Below are 25936 nucleotides of genomic sequence, written 5' to 3'. Positions count from 1 at the left end.
GCATTAGAGAATTTTCTTTCTAGCCCTTTCGCTGCAGGAGCGTTCAACGCAGAAGTTTAATGTTGTAGGGCAGTTGGCAAATATGGTGTCCGTGGGCACTGGGGTGTATCGTTAGTGCAATTAAGACGTGTCAGAGATTGTTTATAAATTTTTATATTTTGAAACTTAGAGATTTAGAGATTTGAAAGGTTCTAGTAAAAAAAATTAGAAATTTAGTCATTTTTAAATTTAGATATTTAAAAACTTGATAGTTGAGATATTTAAAAATTTTTTAATTTGAATGTGTGATAATTAGGAAACGTACTAATTTACAGATTTGAAAAGGTGAAAATATATAAATTTAGAAATTCTAAAATTTCCACAAAATTCATGAAAAAAATAATATTTCTCAAACAAGCAATAAATTTAGTTATTGTCATGTGTCTAGTAATTTATAGGAGTACAAACCTGAAACCTAAAAAATGTCTATTAATATTAAAATGAGTATCCTTGCCATAAAAAATATTTTTGAAAAATTGAAAAAATTCTTCAGCTTCCAAATGTGTATTTTTTAATAAAACAAAAATATGTACTTTCTAAAGAAATAATTTATATCTACATCCGTACACATAATTCTCATAAATCCTCTCTTAAATTGCAAGTATTAATACAGTGTCTTTAAATGTAATTTATTGTGATATTCGAAAAGAGTTGTTTTATTAAATAGTAAATGAACATAATCTATATACCGTACATTTGCTGGCAGTAATTCTCTGGAATCGTTCGAAAGTACGTCCAACTTCTTCGATTTCCTCGTTCAATGTCGTGGACCAACCATGTTGGACGTTATCAACGTGCAGTGTTCAGTATGGGCACCAAAGCACCCGAACCAGTATTCCCACGCGAATATTCCCCGAACCGTATCTGAACCTCGGTCCCAACGTGTTTCACCAGATTTTTCTGCGAATGGAATACGCTCTGACAACGATTTGATGCGTGTGCTCCATGACAGCGGAAACATTCATTTTTATAAATTGAAACGATCCTGCAAACTTGCCTCGTGATAGACTTAAACGGATCCTTGTTCGTGCGTGTTGTTTGGATTGGTTTATCACTCATCTATTAAACTCTTCTTATAAACAGGTATTTTATTTAGTTATTATAGAATTTTTTATTTGAAATTATTTTTTAAGACAAAATTGATTGAACATAGTCTTGAAGATTTAATAATTAGAACACAGTCTATGAAATTTTATTTATTTATTTTAATTGCAAAGTTTCTAAGCAGTAAATGTTAAATATTTAAATTTCACAATTATAAAATATTCTAAATAAAAAAATTTGTTTAGCAAGATTTCTTGAACTTGTGAATTATAAAATACATTTAATAAATTATGTTAATACCTTCAATAAATGACATTACACACTAAGAATAATACATTTAATAATAAAATTGAGAAATTATCAAATATTGAAAACAAAAAGCATCTGAAATTGTACAACAATTAAATATCTTAAATAACAAATTACACTACCTAATAGAGTATCCTAAATTACACATAAAGAAGCTATTAAACAAAGCAGTAATAAAAATATAATTTATTAACGAATAAAAAATTGCTCTCAAATGTTATGCATTTAGTTATGCATTTACACGACAGAAATTATGACGACGGTAGAAACAATGTTTACGACAGTAGCAAAGATCGAATTCAATTTGATTCCATGAAATATGCTCAAGGGGAATGAGATAATGTCAGACAAACTACCTGCCTGACAGAATCTACACGATTCACTAACCTGGATCACCTGCCGAGCTAATCCCTTTGATCCTTTCTGGCACAGATAATCCATAAGCAAATCGTGGCTCGTCCTTAACAGGCAGATTTGGCGAGCATCCTTGACGTCGTTAAAGACCCTCATTTTATTTTCTACACCTGCCGCATCTGAAGACCGTGAGAAAGGAACAAAGGAGGATCATTTCCGGAAGAAAGGAACAGACGTTTTTGGTATCATTTTTGGTTGGAGTACAAGATTTTATTGTTTGGGAAGTGTTGTAGAAAAGTGAATGTATGTTGCATAGGTATGTTAGCATAGTAGAGAAAAGTGTAGTTTGAAGGCATAAAATGTATGCACAGGATTGTAAATAGAGGACTGTTATTATAGTGCTACCTTTGAAGAGACTTTCATGCAATGGCACTCCCACACTGTTGTAAGATGTGGGTATTTGAGGGGTTTATAAATTTATAGATTTATAAGGTTTCTAGTTCATAGTTTTAGAAATTTATAGACTGATGGATTTAGAGATTTATAGATTCACAGATTCACAGATTCACAGATTCACAGATTCACAGATTCAGAGATTCACAGATTCACAGATTCACAGATTCATAAATTCACACATTCACATATTCACACATTCACACATTCACAGATTCACACATTCACACATTCACACATTCACACATTCACACATTCACAAATTTACAAATTCATAAAATTCACATATTCACATATTGACATATTCACATATTGGCATATTCACACATTGACATATTCACATATTGACATATTCACATATTGACAAATTCACATATTGACATATTGACATATTCACATATTCACATATTAACAAATTCACATATTAACAAATTCACATATTGACATATTCACATATTCATATATTCACATATTCACATATTCACATATTCACATATTCACATATTCACATATTCATATATTCACATATTCACATATTGATATATACATATATTGACATATTCGCATGCTCATATATTCGTATATTCCTATATTGATGTATTCATATATTCACAGAATCACACATTCACATATTCACACATTCACATACTCATATATTCACAGAATCACACATTCACATATTCACACATTCACATACTCATATATTCACATGTCCACATATTCATATATTCCCAAATTTTTTAATGTAAAAATCTTCAGATCTACAAATATACAAATTCATAAAAACTTCCACATTTCCAAATTTCCAACATGACCAACATATAAACTCATCAACTCTTAATACCACTACTATTTCTTACAATATAATCTCAGTTACACAATCGCCAATAATTTTGTTAAACCCAAGACAGTCTATTCACAAACACATACGATCACTTGAAGTATCTCATTCTATAAATCAGAATCACTTTCTCCGAGCAACCACGGCTTCTATGAATACATCTTCCTACAGCATCGTAGTAAAAGATCGTTTCCTCTTCGAAGGATTAATGCACACGGAGCCGAAGTGCGTGCATCATCATTCTTCGTGCAGAAATTACGTCCATGGAGAACGAAAGTTGAGGATGAACGATGACGTGTATGCTCGAAGCCAAGCCGAGGGTGGCGTTTTAATTGGGCAACTGTTCGTCGTAGATTGTGGATCAACCATTGGCGTAACTAGGGTATTTGTCTGAGATACCACATACCCACTTTCGTTAGACTTACCTCTTGTTCGACTTAATTACATTTCACGAAGTTTTCATTTATCAAATTTTAAGATTTGGTAGTTTCAGAGTTTTAGGGTTTGAGATTAGGGATCTAGATTTTTAGGTTTCTAAATTTCTAAATTTAGAACTTCTTAATTTTCAAATACAGTAACACCTATATTAGATAATTTGCAACTCTGAAGATTTAAATATTTTTAAATTTGATCATTTGAGAATTTTTAAATTTCTGAATCTAAAAACTTAGAAATTTTAAAGTTCTCAAGCTTGATAATTTCTGGAATTTGAAACTTGGAACCTCCTACATTTTTATATACAAATTTTCTTAAACTTGAGAACTTGCAATTCTAAAAATCTATAAATTTGAATATTTTATTGTCTAGAAATTTGAATGTCTAAAAATTCCAATATTTAAATATTTACCAAATAGAAAATTTCTAAATTTCACAAACATGAAAAAGAAAAATGCAATCCTTAGTCCAGTTTATCATATTTAAAGCTTGATATCTGTTAAACGATCGTCGTGGCACATCTCGCGATCAAGATGGCGTCCAAGCAAGAAAATCGGACGTTCCTCGATGCGAACCACGTGGACGAGTCCTGGTGTTGCGACAGTAAACGTCGTGTCGAGTTTCAACGAACATGACAGCGACACAACGAGATGCAATTTTCTCGCGAACCAACGATGACGAGGTTGTTTCAAGAGATTGCCTCTCGTCGCCCAATTATGCGCGATCCTTTGCCTGTACCAGTCGTGTGCTAACTCGTTTGCGTAATTTCTGCGTGAAATTCTCGATCTTTCAGGGAGAACAGCAATCTCCGTAATGGACATCGTAATCGTTAGCAAAGTGTTAGCTCGATAGAAATCACTATGCTGGTTTTAAGATTCACGACCTCTGGAGTACCATTAAAAAATTTTGACTATAATCGAATCGGTCACGGAAAATTGAGATAATGGACTTTTCAAGTTTTGCAAGAGGAAAAGCGATGTAATGGTTTTATTGTGGGGATCGTTTTTATTAGTCTTGTAACGATACTTTGTTGGCAAGTAAATTTGCGATGAGTATTTCTTCTTTTTTTAGAGCTGTTTGGTGGAAATTAACATGCAACAATTTTTTATTATAGCAAGATGGAAATTGATGATGTTTTACATTTTTGGTAATTTATCGACTTTGTCACTTGTTTAATATTCAGTTAAAAATATCAAAGGAGAAAATAGATTAACTATTTCATTTCATAAAAGCATTTTTCTTCTAGAATAAAAACTTACAGAGGGTTGTATGTAACTGAGAGATTCTTTTTTAAATCCAGTCATTTAACAATCTAAAAATTTGCAAAGCTGAGAATTTGAAAATTTAATTCAAGATTGAAAAATGTAAAAATTTGAGAATTAAGAAAATTGTTTAATGAATTTTGCAACCTGGTCAAGTAATAAAATTTCATTAAATATGTCATATTAATTTTGTTAAAAAAGTTTAAAATTATTTTTCTATAATTTGACTTCAAACAAATTATTAAATTTGAATTGTAAAGAAGTAATTTTGAAGTTGCAAGAATTCAATGCAGGAGGTTCAAAATGCTGAACGCTGAATTTATTCAAAGGCGATTACAAAACGAATTTCAAATGCGCTGATCGATCAGCTCAACCGATTCGATTGCGATCGAATCAATCCAATTATAATACAGCCAACAAAAGTTGTCAAGGGAGATCAGCTGCAATGAAAGCTGTAATCCTTAAAGGACTTGACAGTAATCATTCAGTATTCCTTTTTGTGATTGGGCGAAGCTAGGAATTAACCAATAAGCAAAATGCGAGTGGTATTATCGGGACTTTTTGTTGTCGTGTTCACTGTGGGTTATATTTTTGAAATTCTTGAGTTATAGAGGGTCAAAGTTCTAAATTAAGAAGTTTTGAATTTTTAATATTCTTCAATCAAACTTTTTTATAATCACAAAATTATAAAATTCTGAAATCATATTGTACTAAGAGTCAAAAATTACTAAACCTGAAAGTCCCAAAATCCCAAAATTTCAAAATCCTAAAAATCCTATAAATTCCAAAATCCTTAAAATCTCAGAATCCTAAAAATGCCAAAATTCTAAAAATTCTAAAAAAAATCCCAACATCCTAAAAATCCTAAAAAATGCCAAAATTCTAAAAATTCTAAAAATCCCAAAATTCCATAAAATCCTAATAATCCTAAAGTCCTAAAAATCCCCAAAATCCTAAAAATCCCAATATCTCAAAATCCCAAAGCCCTCTAAAAAATCCCAAAGTGAACCTTAAACACTAGAAGTTTCAAAAGAAATCATAATTCATCCCCCTGCAAAGGTATTTCACGCATTCCATTATTGAACCCGAAGCTTAAATACCCTCTTCGCGATTCTCTCTGTATTTAACCATTTCCATATCCATATCGATTCATCGATGCAAATGAAGGCGCGTACCGTGTCGGATTGGTCTTGATCACTATCAAAACAATCGATTCATTAATTTAATTTCATCCTGTCACCGCTTGACAATCGCTAGAAGCGGCATAAATTTCAATAACGGATGTAAAGCCAAGAGCGGTTGCGTGGCTCGAAATACTTTCTAGAGGATGCTGCACGGCGATAAATATCAATATTATTTATTGTTCCATTCAAGATGTGTCTCTTGTATCGTCGATGTACAAAGTTTTCTCTTTCTTCGTTGCAGGAGACGTGTCTGTACCAGATCGGTTCCCAGCTCTACTGTTCATCATCATCGAAACGGACAAATTAGGTATAAAAATATTCTTCTAATGAAATACAAAAGATATTGTTTAATCACGAGTTTATTATTATAGAATTTTACAAGTTTATATTTGTAAAATGTTTTCTAGTATTTATAGAATTTTTTATGTACAATCACAAAGTGAATTCTTTGAAATTTTATATTCGACAAAGTTAGATCACAAATTTAAATTTTATTTTATTTTATTTCATTTTCAAAGAGGTATTATTTTTATAAATTATTAGTAATCATGATGTTATTTGTTAAGTATAGTTAAGTTACATAAAATTATCTCCAAAAATATTAAAAAGATATGAATGATGACAATCTTGAGGGAGGGGGTGTTTTATCTATAAAGTAAATTTCATTATATTACCCTAAACGAATTTTATGTTTCTTTCTATACATAAAATATTGATTAATATAATTGTAATTTAATTTTGGTAAATGAATTTTATTCATGAAATGTGTTATTTTTTGTTATAAGTATCAAGTGCATACTTGACTGAAAAATTGTGAAATTAGTTCAAACTTGATCTTAAATGTCGAGGAACAATTCATAGCTTCCTTCGAATATATTTCTACAATTTTTAGGTATCTTAATATTCTTAATATTAAGACTGACTCGCCTTCCGTTTTCTTGTGCTGCCCAGGATGGACGCAAGCAACTCATTTAAGTTTTGGATGCAATAAACGTAAGTTTAAAATAATTAGACATGACGTCTAAAATTACATATGAAGCTTCTTCAAATAAAAGTATACAGTACTTTCTGAATTATAGTTCAATCACTTAACATGTAAAACATAACCTAACAAACTTGTAGTCCACCCTTATTCAATATTTTATAATTATTTCAAACATTTAAATAACTCCTATTTATAAGTATTTCAAACATTTAAATAACTCCTGTTTATAACTATTTTCACCTACCCAGACATCAAGTTAAGACTAATGAAACTCGTTTCCCGAAGTAACATTGTATATTCCCCCCTTAATCACGAGTGAAACTTCAATTATAGTTGAAACACGTATACATGATATATACGGCTTAATAAATTTTCAATTACATATAGAAACGAATTCTTTCACGAACCATGTATGATATTTACTAGTTAGTAATACGTGATATGTAATCTGCAGCTTAATTTAATTGCTTTTCAGCTACCTGCCCAGTAACATGCTTAAACGGAGGAATATGTACCTCCCCCGGCAGGTGCACGTGTCCCAAAGGATTTACAGGCAACCAGTGCCAGACAGGTAATATCTAACACGAATGCAAATCAATTCTAAATTATCATTTCAAGCGCTGATCGATGTTACACGTATAACATTGCTGCAGGTACTCCTTCTTCGTTTCACTGTGCTTTATAAGTATTAATATTCAACGATGATTCTTATTAGTAAATTTTATTTAATGACTGTCGGCTTAGAGTTACATTGTAACAAGTTTTTGATGTTCAGACTTTTGATTCTGACTTTTCAAACTCTTTGATTTAGAAACTTTTTAAGACACAACTCGAGGAAGTCGATGTGTAAAAATTTTTGAATACACAAATGTGAAAATTGTTATGTTAAAACATTTTTATATACAAAAATCTGCAAAGTCTCATATATAAGAATTATTAAAAACGTAACCTTGTAATTTTTCATCTATAAGTTTTTTAATACATATATCTGCAAATTGATATATTAAAAAATTTTTACAAATTCTCATATCTAAAAATTTTCATATACATGAATCTGCAAATTCTTAATCCTTTCTAAATTTAAAAACTTTCAAATTTCGAATTTTCCTGATGCTTAAATTTTTTTATAGACATTTGAATATTTTCAAGCTTATGTATTCCCAAATAGAAAAACATAGAAATTCATCATTTTTATATTTTCAAATTTGCAAACTCTCAAATGCTGCATAAAAGGTTCTCTTACTAAATGTTCAAATTCAGTAGTAAAATTAAAATGTCCGCCATTACAGCTTCATCCGCGACAATACAATGAGTCCACTGTACTTATCTGCAATACAACAAGCTTCTACTTTCATCGCTCTTGCGTTAATTCAATAAAACTCATAAAATAATAAATTGTACACAACATCTCTAAAATTATGAGATCTATTCAACACAGATAAGAATGCAAAATTAAATCGTAAAATCTGTTGTTATCGATGATTAGACCGAGAGCAGGTAGCGTAGATCGTTAAGCGTAATTAAATTGACGCAGATCGATAAGGGAGTCGATATCGTAACTCGAATACCGTGAGTTGCTCGAACGTATTGTGGTGTCCAGCAACCGGCTGCTTTCGATAGATTTACGAGCGATTTCATTAAGCTATGCGGACGTTCTAATTACCGGGCCGATGTAAGCTGCAGCCGATTCGATGCAATAAAAAAAGATCCTTCGATACAGGGAGGGGGTTTCGACACTCCTTATAGAGAAATCCTTGAAGCCTTCATGAGTCACATTCTTGCAGTTTATATCGTTCAAGGCTTTCGTGTGCCAGTGATACGCTTCTGAATTAGTATTCTGTCTTATTGGAGCTGTAATTGCATCGCTGAATGCGAAAATTACCTCAGGATACTTGTACCCTTTTTTGTTTTTAAGAGTAATTGAGGACGTTGGAGAGGTGCAGATTTTGAACATTGGTACTTTTGAAGATATAAGAATTTGAGAATTTAAGTATCTGGATATTTGCAAATAGGTTTAGGTTAGAATTTAGAGATGGAAATTAGTAATTTAGAAATTTGGAATTTGGAAATCTGGAAGTTAGGAAAATTGAAGAATTCAAAATTTATAAATGTGAAAATTTGGAACTACATAAATGTGCCTTTGGAACTACAGTAATTTGAACACTTGAGAATTTGCGAAACTAGAAAATTCGAAAACTAAGTCAAACTTGCAAATTAAGCACAAAAGAGAATAATAAAATTTTAAGTGATAAAAACCTTCCTGATTTGTCAATAACGAGCCTAGCACCCAAATAAACATTTAACTAATCAAAGAGTTAATTAAGAGAAATATTTCATTTTCCTCTGGTTCACCCGTTAATCACGAACAAGTTACTCGAAATGGTACTTACTCTCCCACTCCTTCCTGCTTATCCTCAATCGAACACCTCAACGCTTAATAACTAATTTAAATTCCCCAGTAATTTATTCATTAAAATCGTGGCCATTCGAACGAATTCATTGGACCAGCGGAAATCATTGCTTTATGATGTATGTGCACGTATTCTCAATGTCCGGAACTCGAAGGATATTTCGCGATGGATCTGTCGCAGCTGGCGAGCTGATGCAATTAATTTTTCACGAATTAGCATAACTTGTCCACCAACGTTACAGACGTCGACGAGTGCGTGACAGAGAAGCCCTGCGATCAGCTCTGCAGAAACCTACCGGGAACCTACGAGTGCCACTGCAGACCCGGTTTTCAATTGCAGAAAGACGGCCAGTCCTGTCGAAAAAATGGTAAGTTACCATTGTAAAAAATATGCGACAGGTGCACGGTCTTTGGAACTCCAAACTCTGCTTAATTATATGGAAATTAAAGTTCATCATTGTCGAATCGTGATAAAGATATTTACATGCATTTTTAATCATTTTTAATTAGCTGGTTTAATTTTATTATTTCGATTATAGTTTCTTTCGTTGTGTGACTTACTTAATTTTTTACAAGTACAGTTACAATTTTTTGAAAGTACATATTTCGTCTTTTCAGATTTTCTGTATCACAAATTTATTAGAGAGAAAAACTTACACTATTTAATAAGCAACTTCATACTGAAATAGAAAATAATTGGGAAGGCAAGAAATATTTTCAGCAATTTTAATAACAGTAAAATACACAATCTATCGACTTCCCTTTTGCCTCTTAAGCTGCACATGAATTTACAGAATTATTATTCCTGATGTTTGTTAATATTATATAAAGTTTGAATGCACCGAAGGTTATGTGTTGACGATTTTTTATATTTTTTGATATTGAGTACAGATAAATTGTACAAAGTACAGTTCAGCCTCCGAATACTTCTTGTGAAACCCCACGCAGAGTATCATCAATGAACAACAACTTTTTGAACGGCTTCCAGTTTCCACGCTTCGTGTCACGATCTGTTTTTCGATTTTCCAGCGAGAACACCCACGCGGTGTTTGTCGAATAAACAGATATCTCGTTTCGTCATTTGCAGTGAACTTGAACTTCTATGCTGTTTGTGTCAGATTCTGTGAATGAGAATTTGGACTTCGTGCAAGTTCAAGATTACAGTTGGATGAATTTAATGTCTTATATAGAAAATCAATAATGTAGAAATTAAGAAATGTAGAAATATAGAAAAATGGCGATTCAGAAAATCTTGAAAATGGAGTAACTGTAAATTCCCGATTAACCACAAAGAATTAAAATGCAAAATTTACAAATTTAATCTTGTTCATTCTCCCAGTACATATTTCTTTGCAGAAACCGAAGATACCGCTTTTGAGGCTCGAGATTTAGAAGATGATTTTCACGAATCGACAACAACAAGGCGGCCATCGATTTCCTCGCAAGGTAAGTTCCAATTAAACGCCTTTCTATTAAATTAAGCTTTCTATTTAAGCGAAAAAATGACCGACACAAAGGGTAATATCAAATAACTCTGTTCGTAGATACTGAGAACGAGGTGGCCGACGGTGACCTCGATCAGGACTACGAGATTATCCTGAAAAGGCTCACCAAGCTCGAAAAGGTATGTTGGACAATGGCTCGCTGTATGTTATTTGACTTGTAAAGGAGAGATACGTTTGTTGGTCGCTTGAAATGCGAATACAGCACACTGCAGGATTTTCTTCTATCTTGACCAAAACTATCATTCAGCTTCAAGCATTGTACTGGGTCACTCTAAAAGTTCACACGACTTTCGTCTACCTGATTTTAATACTGTATTCAAAATGGTTCTTGAAATATGTTAGCTTGGAAAATTTGCTATTTTCTTTAAACTTGATTAAAATTAAAAAGTAATGACCAATTTTGTAGTTTATTAATTCAAATATAGTTAATTTTAACTCAAAATATTTGTTAAATTTTAATACATTATGAAGTAGTAGTAACATTAATGTAGTCGAATATATTGATAAAATAGTAAATAGTCAATGATAAAATAAAAATAGTAAATGAAAGTGGTGAAAGAACAACAATTATAGAAGCACAGAATGCTCACATAAAAATATCCCTTCCTTGTTTTCTAGCAATTTGCAAAAGGAAGAAAGAGGGAGACAGACACCACAGAAATGAGCGTCAAAGTTGCCTCCGTCGTTGAAAGCATAAACGAGATGAAAAGAGCCGTGGAAAATATGGTGAGTTGTACATTAAATAAAACATATTACTGTAATTAAAAATAATAATTTTTGCAGCACCACATGCAACGAGAAATATACGAGATGCGAAACAAACTGAGAGAATACGAATTGGAAACGAGGAAAATGCAGCATTTGACGAATCGAGTGATGGAACTGGAAAATCGTCTGAGATTACGTTGCAGAGCAACGATGCCGATAAACAGTGGCGCATTAAATTTTTAGTTATAAAAACATCAAAATTCTATAGGGCATTGCCCATAAATGTAATATTTATGTACGAATACTTTTATAATACATCATACTATCACTGCCATCTTCATAGCTTTTACGTGTTAGATTTGTAGTAAAATTATAACTTAACCTTTGTGATCATTTATACTCAGCTTTGTATTAAAGAAAAGGAACAAATGTATGTGGCTCTTATTGGTTTACTAAAGAAAGGTTCTTATATTTTATTACAATAATAGTACATTTTACAAATTCAACAAAGCATAGATTATAAAGTGGTTATGTATGCGTCGTCGATTTTTTCTGTTTCCTGGTTAGCCTTTTGTGCGATTTTGTGTTTCCCTTTTGTGATTTTGCTCTGCCCTTTTTGTGTTTAGCGATCTTTCTTCTGTTCATCCATACTGGATAATTTCCAAACTGGTCCCTCATTGTCTTTTTGTTGAATACTCTGCCATTGCTGTCTACTTCCATCATATCTGTGCCATCTGCCTCAGCATCTTGTTTTGTCTTTGAATTTTCTTTAATCTTCTTTGCATCAACGACTAAACAAACACCAGTTAAAACTTGGTACAAGAAATAAAAGCATATACCAAATACTGTTATAATTTACCTGTAGCAATTTCCGATATCTCTGACATCTCAACATCCTGTGACCCATTCTCATTAATACCTAATGTTTTCTTTAACCTGTCTAATTCTTTTGCTCCATAGCGTTCCCTTTTGACTGCTCTACATTTCCTCCTCCATTTACTACGCAACGATTTCGCCATTTTATTTGTATCTGCAAATATTAAAAATACTAAATTTCATTCTGTAATAAATATATATATTTCTGTAAACTGTTAATATTTTATAAAACTATGCAATAAACACTGGAAGCATTGTTTAAATCAGAACATAACCTCACATGTATAAGTAATTTGAAGTTTGATCAATCTATCTGAAAGTTTAAAATCACACTAAATCATAAATGACTTTTCACTCACCTTAAGATTGCGTTTCGAGATATATTTTTAGAAAATATTTTATTATTCTGTCATAAATAAAAATAAACACGTGTTGCTAAACAATGCTGTCTACTAACAACAGGAAACCTAACCTCATAACTTTTGATTCTCCACTTTGATGATAGCGGTAGGTAGCGATCTCTGGAGTTTAAAAGAAATATTCGTTCACAAAATTCCGGTCGATATTGCAGAATGAAATGATAGTGGTGAGCTTTAAACTAATTATAAAAGTTACAACAAAATGGTGACGTAAATAAAAATATAGATTTAGGATATATTTTTTAATTATACACAAGATAAAGAATGAATAGATTATCTTGTGATATAGCTTGTGTTCTATTCACTGAAATACCGATCGTGTAAAAAGGTGAGAGGTTTGTTACGCCCTCTATGATTCCTACCACTGAATTCTGGGATCACAATATATGCCAGTTTAATCCACGCGGGTTTAATAAACGATTTCTGGAAACTTCTTGAATTAAGCATTATACTGAAACGTAGAAGTATACACTTCAATTATAAAAGTACCAGATAATTGAAGTGTAGAATAGATCTAAGACATAGGAGATATCTGAAGAATCTAGATCAACAAATTTTCTTTTATAATCTTTCTAAGTACTTTGTAAACTTGATTCTACCAATTATCTGCTGCAACAGACAACTGCATTATGTACAAATTTTTTTCTCAGTAGTTAATGTTAATTTAAGATAAAATACTAGAAAACAAGTTTTAAGATTTAAAATTTAAAGTCAGAATTAAAAATTGAAAGTACACAAAATTTAATTTATATTTCAAAATAAAAATGAAAGAATACTTTGCAAAAGTCTATGTGTATGGACTGTTTTGTTCTTTACAGATTTCGTTCTATGACATGGAACTGGAAGAATCGTAAACCATGCGACTCACCGATCGCTGACTTATATCACTGCTTACTCAACGCATCTCAGAAATTGACTCATGATTGGCTGCTTTCGTCAGAAGAGGATATACTTTCTTTCAACATTTAACAAACAAGCTTTTATGATTTTGTAATATGAATGTAAGAAAGCATACATGCAGAACTAAGATGAACTACATTACAAAACTTGTAATAAATAAATAAATTTGCAAACATATATAACACTGTACGAATAAAGTGAAACATGATACAAAATTTGAAAATAGTATACTAAAGCACCTGTAAAAAATTCTATATACAAATCCGTGACACGTTCCGGTTTCATTTCATTTTCCCGAAGCAAAAATGTTTACGCATTTTTGCGTTATCGTTATCGCGATTTCGGTAGCCGGTACTATTCACTCATGTGTTTATTAAATCCCCGTATCAGTCGTAAACATTCACAAACACACGGCACGATAAACCTGTTTCCCCAGGAACGTCATGCTAAAACGGAAACGTCGTTCAATTTCGCGATTAACACTTTCTAAGTCGTCCACTGCCGGCATTTAAACGTTCTGATCCACTTTTCAGTCCGATCGTAACATTTATGCGCGTCCACTTTTCTCGCGGTGATGCTATAAACACCATCCAGTCCCGTATCCTTATTATCATTTTGTACGTTCGCTGTCTACGAGCTGTAGAAGCTTGATTTGCGACGGCAATTAACCGGGCAAATTGATGTCACGCAACTGAATGCTCATCGAGAAAATTTCTCTTATAGAATCTTGGGATACTTTCCTCGGTCGAAATTTAGTTACGGAATTTATCGGAAATTGACATTCAGATTACACGGTCAATTTACTTATTTATTTGTAACATTCAAATATTACATTTTCTTGAGGAACTTAAATATTACATTTCCTCAAGATTCTTTGGGAAAATTTTATTTCTCAGAAATTCTTTGGAAAAATTATTCTTCTTACAAATTTTTTTTAAAGATTGTTCTTAAGAATTATACTTGTTAAAAATTATTTAATGTGCACAATTAATGCGTTTATCCTTCACAGTTAAGAGCTGAAATATTTCTGACAAGATTAGTTGCGAATCGTATAAAGTCAGCATTTACTTAACGGTCACTTATCTAGCGGGTATATGTCCAGCGGTAATCTATGCAACTGGCAATGCGAGTCGTTTAATAAATAATTATTTTAAACAATCAAGTTAGAATTTATATAAGGTTGTATTTGTAAGAAATTATTGAACAATATGAATACATCTTGAATAATTAAAAATTGTCTTCATTATCAAAATTCTTACATGTAATTACGCTTTGATTTAATTTGTACTTTTTCACTTTGGTAACTCTTTTAAAAAGTCTGAAATGAATTAAATCAGCAATAATTAATTAAATAAGTTCGTATCAATAGGAGCAATACAACAGCAATAATAAAAGAGGATTTAACAATGTTTTCCTAAAAATACAATCATCGTTAATTTCCAGAAATCAAACATTGTGTTTGCGTGATGTCGGAGTATCTTCCGAGATATCTCTGATAAGTACGTGTTTTATAATCGAATAAAAAATTGCAGTGGGTTGCAATAGTTAGTTGGCACGTCGAGAGGCATCAAAGCGTATTATCATCGGACCTCTTATCAGCGAGTGGCGGTGCCGTATAAACGTACGAAGTAGCGACTCGTTAATGCAGTAATAGCCCAAAGCAACAGTGTAGTGTGTCGTGGTGTTACGTGGGCAGAGAGAGCACTCTGTTTTTTCGCATTGTCGGGACAAGTAGTTTGTTAACGGCGGACGTCAGCGATGTCATCTTCTGAGCTTAACGAGGAGTAAGTAATACTTACGATCTCTCTAAGCGACCCACCCCGAAACAACTTCCGTGATACAAATTGTCGTAGGTTTCGCCCATTTGATTCCCTCTTCGCGTTTTCGTTTATCGAGCAAATCGTCGTTTAAGCTCGATCACTTTACTGACGTATTTATATTGTAACAAATTGCAATGGAAAATATTTACAAGTATAGTTATTGATCGCTTGTGACATTAATGGTTGATGATTGGTTATGGTTGATGATTAGTGAATTATGTAATGGGTTACATAGGTCCTTCATAAAATTTTTTGTTATTTAAAAAATAATGAAACAAATATTGAAAGTTTCTTCTCTGAAACTTCTTCTTCTTCTCTGATCTCATTTAGGCTCTCACTCTAATGAGACTCGTGTAAAAGAGATTAAAGCTGAAATTCTAACTCAAATCGATGAGTAACGACAAAATAAAGCTAGCTGTAAGGAATTCTTATTATTGACACAGATAACGATTTCTCGTCAAAAACGTGCAAGTAGGTCGAAAGGATTTATCTATTGTATCAGTGTCATTGCGCAAATATGTTTTATTATTTCCTCGTAAAGTGATTAATTACATCTTCAAGACTCGGCGTTTGAAAAGTAGTCCATGATTGCAAGGTTTAGTTTGTTCGTTTATTATCACATACTGGTCGCTATTAAACGCGGACATGATTGACAGTATAAATTAATCAATTAGTATGTAATTAAATTTACTGAGTCTATGGTCTGAACACCTTGAATAAAAACATCAAGGAAATGGTGGAAGCAAAAACCTTTTGTGTCTAATGACATACTTTCTCACACTCGATAAATTTAAAATGGTGGTATTATTTATTAACGAGAAACTAGAGCGTTTAAACTTTGGGTGGGGAGGGTACTTGGAAGTTTTCGAACTTTGAAGTTTTGTATTAATAATGAAAGAGGAGATTTTGAGGGAGTGGAGTTTTTTGATGTATGTAAAATTAAATTAGTTATTGGAAGGGAAAATTACTTATTTAAAATGATAAACATGTTTAGTTGTAATGTAATGAACACATCAAATAATTTTATTTGAATAAATTTTAATTTTCATTCAAATAATTTTACCTATAAATAATAATTATATAAAAAAATAATGTGGTATATGTTTATTGGTAATTGACCATATGTGTGCTCATTTGTAATATATTGAATATATGTATGTTCAGTTGTAATATTGTATATTGAACATATTTGTTGTTATAAATGTTCATTTCTAAATAAAATAAATTAGTTGATTGTTCTCACCAGATTATCAAATCTTTGCCTTCTTCTCTCAAACTAACCTAACCTTCTTCTCTTAAAACTAACCTCACCTTCTCTCAAACTAACCTAACCTTCTCCCACACTAACCTCGCCTTTTTCCCCTCAAACAATTTTCCTCTCAAACTAATCTTACTTTCGCACAAATAATTCACAGAATATCGATATTCGACGAAAAATATGCACCTGTTCATCGAACCGCGAACAACGATAGGCTCGATGCACTTGAGTGCAACGGCCTTTGCCGTAATCGCGAATGCGCTCTCTCTTCGTGTCTCTGAGACGTTTACCGCGTAATCGCGAGTCGAATTCGCTTAACCATAATCGACGATCGAAATTTCGACTATAAGCGCTCGGACCTGGTTTCGTTTCAGCCGACGCTGCTTTCCTTTCAATTGACTCTAGACAAGAACATAAGCGCAATATGGTACAAGGACATTATGCTACACTGACCTCGTCGCCGTGTGACCCGAGTGTATAGTAGAATACTTGTCTAAATTATTCATGCTTCGAGCGACTTGCATAGTTTGCGGTTGTAGTAGACTTATGCTCTATTGGAACAGATGAGGTAGGAAGAAGATGCAAGACAAGAAGAGTTAGTTGTAATCGACTTCAAGATTCTTATTATAAATTTCCAGATTTTCAAGTTTCTGAATTCATGAATTTTAAAATTCTATTTGTGAGTTTTCAAAAACCCAAATTTCGAAACTCTAATTCCTAAATTCTGAAATGCCAAAATTCTTATATCTCCAAGTCCCCAAATCTCCAAATTCTCAAATTCCCAAATTCTCATAGTTCAACATTCTCAAATCACCAAATTTCAAAAGCTCCAAACTCTCAAAAACCCAAATCTCCAAATCTCCAAATCGCCAAATCGTCAAATCTCCAAATCCCCAAATCCCCAAATCTCCAATTCTCCAAATCTCCAAATCTCCAAATTTCCAAATCTCCAAATCTCTAAATCTCCAAATCTCCAAATCTCCAAATCTCCAAATCTCCAAATCTCCAAATCTCCAAATCTCCAAATCTTCAAATCCCCAAATCCATGAATCCCTAATTCCCTAATTCCCCAAATCCCCAAATCCTCGACCTCCCAAATCCCCAAATTCTAAAATCTCCAAATCTACAAAAGCATAAATTTCCCCAAAATGTTCTACTTTCGCGAAGAAGATAACAAAAACTGTAGCCGCATTCTATCATTTTTGACACGCGTAGAATGAAGCTTTCGCGTGAACCCTTTCATTAGCTCATCCGCTCGAAGAACAATGCCACAGCCAATTAAACTCGTTTAAGCTCTAGACGGGTATTATGTAAGAGCAGACGAAGGGTGGCTGTTTTCATTGTGCTCCATGAATAGTGTGCCAGCCATTTTTGCAGCGTGTGTCATTGTGTGGAATAAAAGTGATGCGTCTGAAACGATGAAAGAATGCGAAGAACGTTTGTCTGAATCTGCTCGTAAAGAGGCAAGTACAATATTGCACGATTACAATGTATTTTGTGTGTTTGTATTTTACAGAAAGAAGGAAGGAGTACCAGATGAAGAAGTATGGAGCGGTTTTGACTCGGACGATAGTATCGAGTATTTCTGGGAAGAACTGGAAGATCTCAGCTTGGAGTGAGTTTTGTTATACAAGATTATTTATAATTTTGTTTTTAATCACCAAATTAATTTCAATTTTGTTATTGATTTTGAAGAGGAATTCCTACTTTTCCAAGTTAACAAGTTATTAAATTAATATTGATTTTGTTACTGATTTTGAAAAGGACATTCGCTTCAAATATATAAAGTTGAAATTTTTCATATGTCAGTCTTTTTAACAGCTACAATGAATCATCATGTATTAATCATTATAGTAGCAGTAATAAAAACCCTTTAGATCACTAAATTTTGGAATTTCTAGGTTACTAAATTTTTGGATTTGTAAATTTGTAAATTTATGAATTTCTAAATATTTAAATTTCTAAATTTGAAATTTTAAGGACGACAATTATAACCCTCCGATTTCTTTACTTTGAAATGGTAATTTTACTAAATTTCTATACTTTTAAATTTCTATGTCCCTACATCCCTACTTCCCTAGATCTCACTTTCCCTAGATACCTACGCCTCTAAATCCCTACATCCCTAGATCTCAACGTCCCTAGATCCCTACGTTCCTAGAAACCTACGCTTCTAAATCCCTACGTTCCTAGATCCGTACGTTCCTAGGTCCCTACGTCCCTAGATCCGTACGTTCCTAGATCCCTACGTCTCTAGATACCTACGTCCCTAGATCCCTATTTCCCTAGATCCCAAAGTCCCAAAATTCAAAAATCCCCAAATCCCCAAATCCCAAATTCCCAAAATTTCAAAATCCCCAAATCCCAAATTCCCAAATTCCCAAATTCCCAAATCCCCAAATCCCCAAATCCCCAAATCCCCAAATCCCCAAATCCCATATCCCAAGATTCCAAAATCCCCAAATCCCCAAATCCCCAAATCCCCAAATCCCCCAATCCCCAAATCCCTAAATTCCCAAATCCCCAAATCCCCAAATCCCCAAATCCCCAAATCCCCAAATCCCCAAATCCCATATCCCAAGATTCCAAAATCCCCAAATCCCCAAATCCCCCAATCCCCAAATCCCTAAATCCCAAATCCCCGAATCCCCAAATCCCCAAATCCCCAAATCTCATGTTCCAAGATTCCAAAATTCCAAAATCCCCGAATCCCCAAATCCCCAAATCCCATATCCCAAAATCTCAAAATCCGAAAATCCTTAGATCCCTAAATCCCCTAAATCTCAACGTTCCAAAATCCTTACGTCCCTATATTCTCTAAACTGTTAAATCAACGCAGCGTACTCCTATCGCAAAAACGTCAATTCGGCCACGAAAGAGTTATCACCAATGACCCACAGTATTTCTGTCGACGAAATAGGAATCAAATTAGCTACGATCTACGTACACCGCGTACGAAAGTAGCTACCAGTCGATCACCTGGCATTCATCGAGCGTGCCCGGTGACGTTTAACCGCTACACGTTTCGCATACTCGTATGTGTTACAAAACTTTCACTGATAACGAGAGCAACATTCCACGGTAACTGTGTCTTCTGAATATTTAGAGGTTTCAGCTTGCCAACAGAGAGTCTCGTATCCAAACAGTCTCGCGAACGGATCGTCCTGCGTGTTCGCAGACGCGACGCTCTCGTTTTTCTCGTCAGCTTTTGCCGGTGACATGCACAATTTTAACGACTCCTTTTGACACGTGCTCTGTCACGCGCTCCGAATAATTAAGAGGACCCCGGTACGACGCCATATTCCACGGTGTAATGCACTTTTCGCGCCAGTGTCTGTCGTGACGAACAAAGGAGCTCGATTCAAATAGGATATTGTCAAGCTGTGAGTCTTTTCTGCTTTTTCTTTTTTACGTGTTTAACCTGTGTGGCGCGCTGCTTCGGAATGCTAATACGGTGTTCGGTACCGGTAATTGGTCGAAAAAGTCGTGTTTTAATGAAGCTGATATCCTTGAGCGATGGAGAGCGATATGTGGAGTGTGATATGTGTATGGTGATTATTATGCTCTGCGATGATTTTCGAGTTAGAGGATGCTTCCGAATTCTAAGTTAAGTTACTTGTCAAGCTTCTAAATTATGAATTTGTAGGTTTGTGGATTTCTGGAGTTTTAGGTTATTAAATTTCTGAAATTTCAAATTTCAAGAATGGTAATTACTACACTTCGATTTCTATAGTATCAGATGTCAATTTTAATAAATTTCTGAATTGTTAAATTTCTATATCTCTAGATTCCTATTTTCCTAGGTCTCTACGTCCTTAGATCCCTACGTTCCCAGGTACTCATATCCTTGGATCACGAAATTCCTAGATCGCTACGTCCCTAGATCTCTAAATCCCTAAATCCCTAAATCCCAAAATTTCTAAATCCCCAAATTCTCAAATCCCTAATGAAAGTGATCTTAAATACACCTAAAAATAACGTGAAAGTTCTCTTAAACGCTATATAACCCAAAAGAAGTTAAACGTGATCTTAAGCTTAAATAAGCAATTCACATTCCACATGTCCATACTGCGAGTTCTTACAAGACAATCTCACCCCAAAAAACACATCACATTATACAATCCCCCGCAGTCAGTAACCACAAATGAGCTGTACAAAGAAATACCTCCAAAAAAGTACATCTTATATAACCCAATCAACAATGGCTTCCATTAACATTCCTCAATTAATCCACATCCACATAGTTCAAATATTCGCCACCGCTTTTGTCAATGAATATTCTGCAGACGTAACAATGTACACAATTTGTCCAGCAATTCCGTTCTCAATGAACATTCTTATAACAATGTACACTGCATACAATATGCGAGAAAGAAGCGTCGCGGGTTCAAAGACCCGAGGTATCCGGACGAATTTCATTCCTGGGAAATACTCGCGAAAGTAGCGTGACAATCGATCGAGCACAGAGCGTAGGCAGTTTCGTTCCACCGTTTTCGTTTCATCGAGGTAATCGAGCTAGCAACTGGTTCAACGAGGTTCAAACGAATACGTCGTTTCATCGAATTAATAACTGCCTTATAACGCGATGACATCGAGGGAAGAGGAACAACGAGACGTCGGTCGTTGGGACGAATTCTGATGACCGTATGCCGTTTCCACTCGCTAGGATATTTAGGGAGACTGATGATAAGCCTACTTGTCAGCCCGATGACATCGGTCACGCTAGAACCGGGTTAATGTGTATGTGGAGCGTTGCGCTTTACTCTTAATAGTAACGTGACGCACTCACTGCTGCTGGTGTACTGCTACTCCGCATACTCATAAGGTGTTCATCATTTTATACAAATTTTCATTTCAGAAATTTATGTGGATTTTTTATTTTTAAGAAGTTCTAAAAATAGAGAAATGTGTTGAGGTATAGAGGGATTTAGGAATCTAGGGATCTGGGGATCTGGGCATCCGAGGATTTTGGGATTTTGGAATTTCAGGATTTTGAGATTTGAGAATTTTGGGATTTTGGGATTTTGGGATTTAGGGATTTAGGGATTTAGGGATTTAGGGATTTCGGGATCTAGGGATCTAGGGATCTAGGGATGTTGGGATGTTGGGATGTTGGGATTTTGGGATTTTAGGATTTTGGAATTTTGGAATTTTGGAATTTTGGAATTTTGGGATCTAGGGATCTAGGGATCCGGGGATCCGGGGATCCGGGGATCCGGGGATCTAGGGATCTAGGGATCTAGGGATCTAGGGATCTAGGGATCTAGGGATCTTGGGATGTTCGGATTTTGGAATTATGGAATTTTGGAATTTTGGGATTTAGGGATCCGGGGATCTAGGGACTTGGGGATCTAGGGATCCGGGGATCTAGGGATCCGGGGATCTAGGGATCCGGGGATCTAGGGATCCGGGGATCTAGGGATCCGGGGATCTAGGGATCCAGGGATCTAGAGATCCAGGGATCTAGAGATCCAGGGATCTAGGGATCCAGGGATCTAGGGATCTTGGGATGTTGGAATTTTGAAATTTTGGAATTCTGGAATTTTGGAATTTGCGGATTTAAGTATTTGGAAATTTCATATTTGTGGATTAGGGAATTTGGAAAATTCAACATTAGGGATTCATGAATTTCAAAATTAAAAATTTGAAGATCTGAAAATGTTAATATGTAAAAATATGCATTTGTACATTAGTAAATTCGTAAATTCATAAATTGGTAAATTAGAAAATTAGAAGATTTGCAAATGAGTAAATTCGTAAATTAGAAGATTTGCAAATGAGTAAATTAGAAGATTTGCAAATTAGCAAACTAAAAAATTAAAACATATAGAAACTTAGATCCAAAACTCCATATAATTCGCACATGGCCATAAACCGCCTAGAACCAATCAGTGATACCTCACTATAAGTGCGAAACAGTCTATGGCGTTTTCATGGAAAATGGCGGTCGTTAATGGCCTCCAGGATCTACGATCTACAGTTCGAAACCGGTTCCCGATTCGAGTTCGAGATTCCGTAAGAAAGTAAGAGCGTACAAGGGCTCGTGATCGATTTCCCGAAGACGAACTTGTTTCCCTGAAACTTTTTCGCGAAAGTGAAACCCATCTGCGGGAGACGACAGGTTCTCCGCGACCGATCACGATTTCACGCTCGTAAAAACACGTTTTCGTGGCTCTGTATAAGAGCACAAGGATCATTTAGTCGAGTGGAAAATTGGCATTAGCGATGGTAGTATTAAAACGTTGCTTTGAAGTGTTTTTCTTGAACGACGGAAATGGTGAATCTGTTTTTCTCGCGTTCAAGTTACTTGTACGTTGTGTAATGGATATCGGATGTTGTTGATCTCCTGTTTTATTCGAAACGAGATAAATTTACTTCGTGGAATCGAGGTGTTATTCTTGAAAGTGTTTATCCTTTTGCGCGACATTTGCGAGATCTTTGATGTATTCTTTATTTAATCAATGTTTCTTAAGAATTTTATTATTCATTAAGTTAATGTTAAGTTAATATGAAGTTGAAATGGGACAATCAGTCAATGTATTTGAATTTTTATGTAAGAATGATATGATAACAGAAATGTAACAAATAATGAAATTCAATAAAAAGTTAGTATAAATTAAAAATTCTCAAGTGAAGATGAAGATGTCAAGTTTGATACGATTGTAAGATTTTATACAGCTACAGATATAAAATATAGAAAGTTCAGTAGAGCTCATCAAAAAGTATAATATATGTGAAAGTATCTTCCGGAATGTCACTTGAAATATTTTACAAAAAAATTGTAGTATAACTATGTTATTATGTTTCAACAACGAAAGAGAATTTGGTGTAATTTTTTGACGATCTCGTTAAATATTACATATATCGTAATTTGAATATTTTTCATCTAAAATTTAATATTTATCTTCAATATTTATCTAAATATAGTGTTTCATCATTAATTTACTATTGGAACTGTGTTTGAAAATTACAGAAAATTTGATCGAAGGTAAAGAAATTATTTAACAATAGAGCTTCTATCTTTTGATGTCTGTATTAAATGGGATTGCGAAATGAAACCTTAATAATGTATTCGTAATGCGATATGCAAACGTTGCTTGTCAGAGATGAAACTGTTTCTAACCTGTCGGTTAAGCACTTATTCCTTTGAAACCATAAGAACTGAATTTGCATAATAGATATCAAGCAAAATTGTTTGACATCATTCTTATTTACGTTTTCTTATTTTCAATTATGGAACAGCGGTATCATTGTTGGAACATTAGAGCCGGTTAGATCATTGTTAGAACGTAATGTTAAAATAAATGAGCGGTAAGAAGACTTTCACTCCTTCAGAAGATGGAGGAAGGACCATAGTTTGTAGACCACTGATATAATGAACGATTTTATTACATATAATTGATAAATAACACAGTGAAAAAGGTTGTGATAAATTAAGTTGTCGAAAAATATTGACTCATGCAGATATAATTTACATATATCATTAAAAGTAGTGCGAGCAGTAACTATTTGTCGGTATGATAAGATTAGAGTGAAAATACTGTAATAAATTATTTAACGTGTGTGTCGATGCAATCGATATTTCTTTGCTTACTAAAGAATTAGCGCAAATAATACTCATACTTCACCATACAGTAGATTTGATAATCTGTTAATGCAAACTTGTATGTTTTTAGTTTATAACACATAAACAAAACAGTCATATAAGACAAACCTTGAAATAGCGATTAGACACATTCAGTCAATATGACCTCCTAACCTAACCTAATTTGCGCCACATTTACTCAGTATGGCCTTACCTAACCTAACCTAATTTGGGCCACATTTAGTATGACCTAATCTAACCTAACATATAAACAAAGCTATTCTATCAGTCAAACCTTGAAACAGCGATGACACAATTTGCTCCACATTTAGTCCATATGACCTAACCTAACCTAACCTAACCTAATTTGCGTCACATTTAGTCCATATGACCTAACCATTTAGTCAGAATGATCTAACCTAACCTGACACATAAACAAAACTGATCTATCAGTCAAACCTTGGAAACAGCGATTAGATAATTTGCACCACCACAATTTAGTTAACATAACCAAAAAATCTTGTTCTCTAAATTTGTGCTTCTAAACGAAAACCCTATAGTCATTAAATTCCATTACTCTTCAATTGATACATCGTCAGATGCAACGTACCACGCGTTATTCATTCGTCGATCGTCGCCCACGTGCTCCTCCATTGTAACCTCGACTTCCGGTCTTCGTTGAATGCAGCTCGTGGCGCCGATATTGACACCGATTTTGCTATCGGCGGTTAACCAGGTCATTGTCTCTGCCAGCTTGGAATATCAATGTGCCCGTTCGTTGTATGCGGTTTATCTCAACCACCGTGAAACCCGCTGCGATTCTGTGCTGTATCGCAATTTGCGAGGACCACGTGGAAATTAAATTAAACGCTCTCGACCGAGCAAGGTGGATCGTTTCTTTACAGTTTCACTTCGTGGGTCAAGTTTCCAGGGTCACGTGAAAGCTGAAGCTACGATCATTAGATCACATCGAGAACATAATTATATAAATAATTTATTGTAATATTGAAGTTAAATGATATTCAAGGTTTAATATGGGAGACATAATGCCACTAAAAATTTGTAACATGTTCATCCACTTCATCTAGTTCATCTAGTCTAATGTAACCTAACCTAATATAACTTAATTTATTTAAACTACGTTTGAACATACTAAGGTTTAATTTATTTGAGCAACTCGTAGCACTATGTTCTACTATGGTGCTACATGAAATTTGTACGCTGTCAAATATAAATAAACTGCACATTTTGCTATTATTGAAATTGCAAATACCTTGTATCTGTTTCATATAATAAGCACCTCTACTTCATTTTATTTTTTATTTTATATTTATCGAACTAAGTATTTATATTTGTTCAACATCAAGTTCAGAGATGTCTTACTCTTATTGTTAGTTTAAAAATCAATGATAAACACACAAGGGATGAAACAACGATAAATATGTGGAGGGTGAAATACAAAGTAATCTTCATCTCGATAAAAGTTAACATACATTCAACAATTTTTACAATATAAAATAAAGAATCTGAGGTACATCATTTTCCACAA

At 33.8% G+C, this 25936-nt stretch overlaps 3 protein-coding genes across 5 annotated transcripts in view; 2 read left to right on the top strand and 1 right to left on the bottom strand.

Annotated features, from left to right (window-relative positions):
- The window catches only part of slow (epidermal growth factor-like protein slowdown), a 38560-nt gene extending 26188 nt beyond the window's left edge, over positions 1-12372 (top strand). Inside the window, exons 2-9 of the mRNA XM_003702385.3 lie at positions 6163-6228; positions 6814-6914; positions 7382-7477; positions 9559-9684; positions 10673-10762; positions 10861-10940; positions 11440-11547; positions 11605-12372. Coding sequence (XP_003702433.1) covers positions 6163-6228; positions 6814-6914; positions 7382-7477; positions 9559-9684; positions 10673-10762; positions 10861-10940; positions 11440-11547; positions 11605-11772 — 835 coding nt within the window. The 3' untranslated portion in view covers positions 11773-12372. The remainder of the gene's footprint in view (positions 1-6162; positions 6229-6813; positions 6915-7381; positions 7478-9558; positions 9685-10672; positions 10763-10860; positions 10941-11439; positions 11548-11604) is intronic.
- On the bottom strand, positions 11971-12922 carry LOC100878704 (protein LLP homolog). Of its 2 annotated transcripts, none has more exons than XM_003702384.3 (3): positions 12765-12922; positions 12389-12559; positions 11971-12320 (listed from the first exon to the last, which is right to left on the bottom strand). In XM_003702384.3, the coding sequence occupies exons 2-3, from the start codon at positions 12546-12548 to the stop codon at positions 12058-12060; spliced, it is 423 nt and encodes a 140-aa protein (XP_003702432.2). In that variant the 5' UTR covers positions 12549-12559; positions 12765-12922; the 3' UTR covers positions 11971-12057. The 2 variants fall into 2 exon arrangements, with proteins under 2 accessions (XP_003702432.2, XP_076387581.1); XM_076531466.1 differs by lacking the exon at positions 12765-12922 and adding an exon at positions 12686-12758.
- Positions 12923-15365: 2443 nt separating this feature from the next.
- The window catches only part of LOC100878591 (uncharacterized), an 85303-nt gene continuing 74732 nt past the window's right edge, over positions 15366-25936 (top strand). Inside the window, exons 1-2 of one of the 2 annotated variants that reach the window (XM_076532063.1) lie at positions 15366-15508; positions 18319-18417. In XM_076532063.1, coding sequence (XP_076388178.1) covers positions 15483-15508; positions 18319-18417 — 125 coding nt within the window. In that variant the 5' untranslated portion in view covers positions 15366-15482. The remainder of the gene's footprint in view (positions 15509-18318; positions 18418-25936) is intronic. The other variant, XM_076532064.1, reaches the window with a different exon arrangement.

The sequence above is a fragment of the Megachile rotundata genome, chromosome 5, assembly GCF_050947335.1.
Source record: "Megachile rotundata isolate GNS110a chromosome 5, iyMegRotu1, whole genome shotgun sequence".
NCBI classification, from domain to species: domain Eukaryota; kingdom Metazoa; phylum Arthropoda; class Insecta; order Hymenoptera; family Megachilidae; genus Megachile; species Megachile rotundata.
This window is presented reverse-complemented; position numbering and strand designations above follow the sequence as displayed.

What these genes read in the sequence shown, in the direction of transcription:
- LOC100878704 (XM_003702384.3), bottom strand. Translation starts at nt 12,548, where the DNA reads ATGGCGAAATCGTTGCGTAGTAAATGGAGGAGGAAATGTAGAGCAGTC. An exon ending in GATATCGGAAATTGCTACAG is followed by an intron (nt 12,321 to 12,388) that starts GTAAATTATAAC and finishes GTGTTTGTTTAG; the next exon opens with TCGTTGATGCAAAGAAGATT.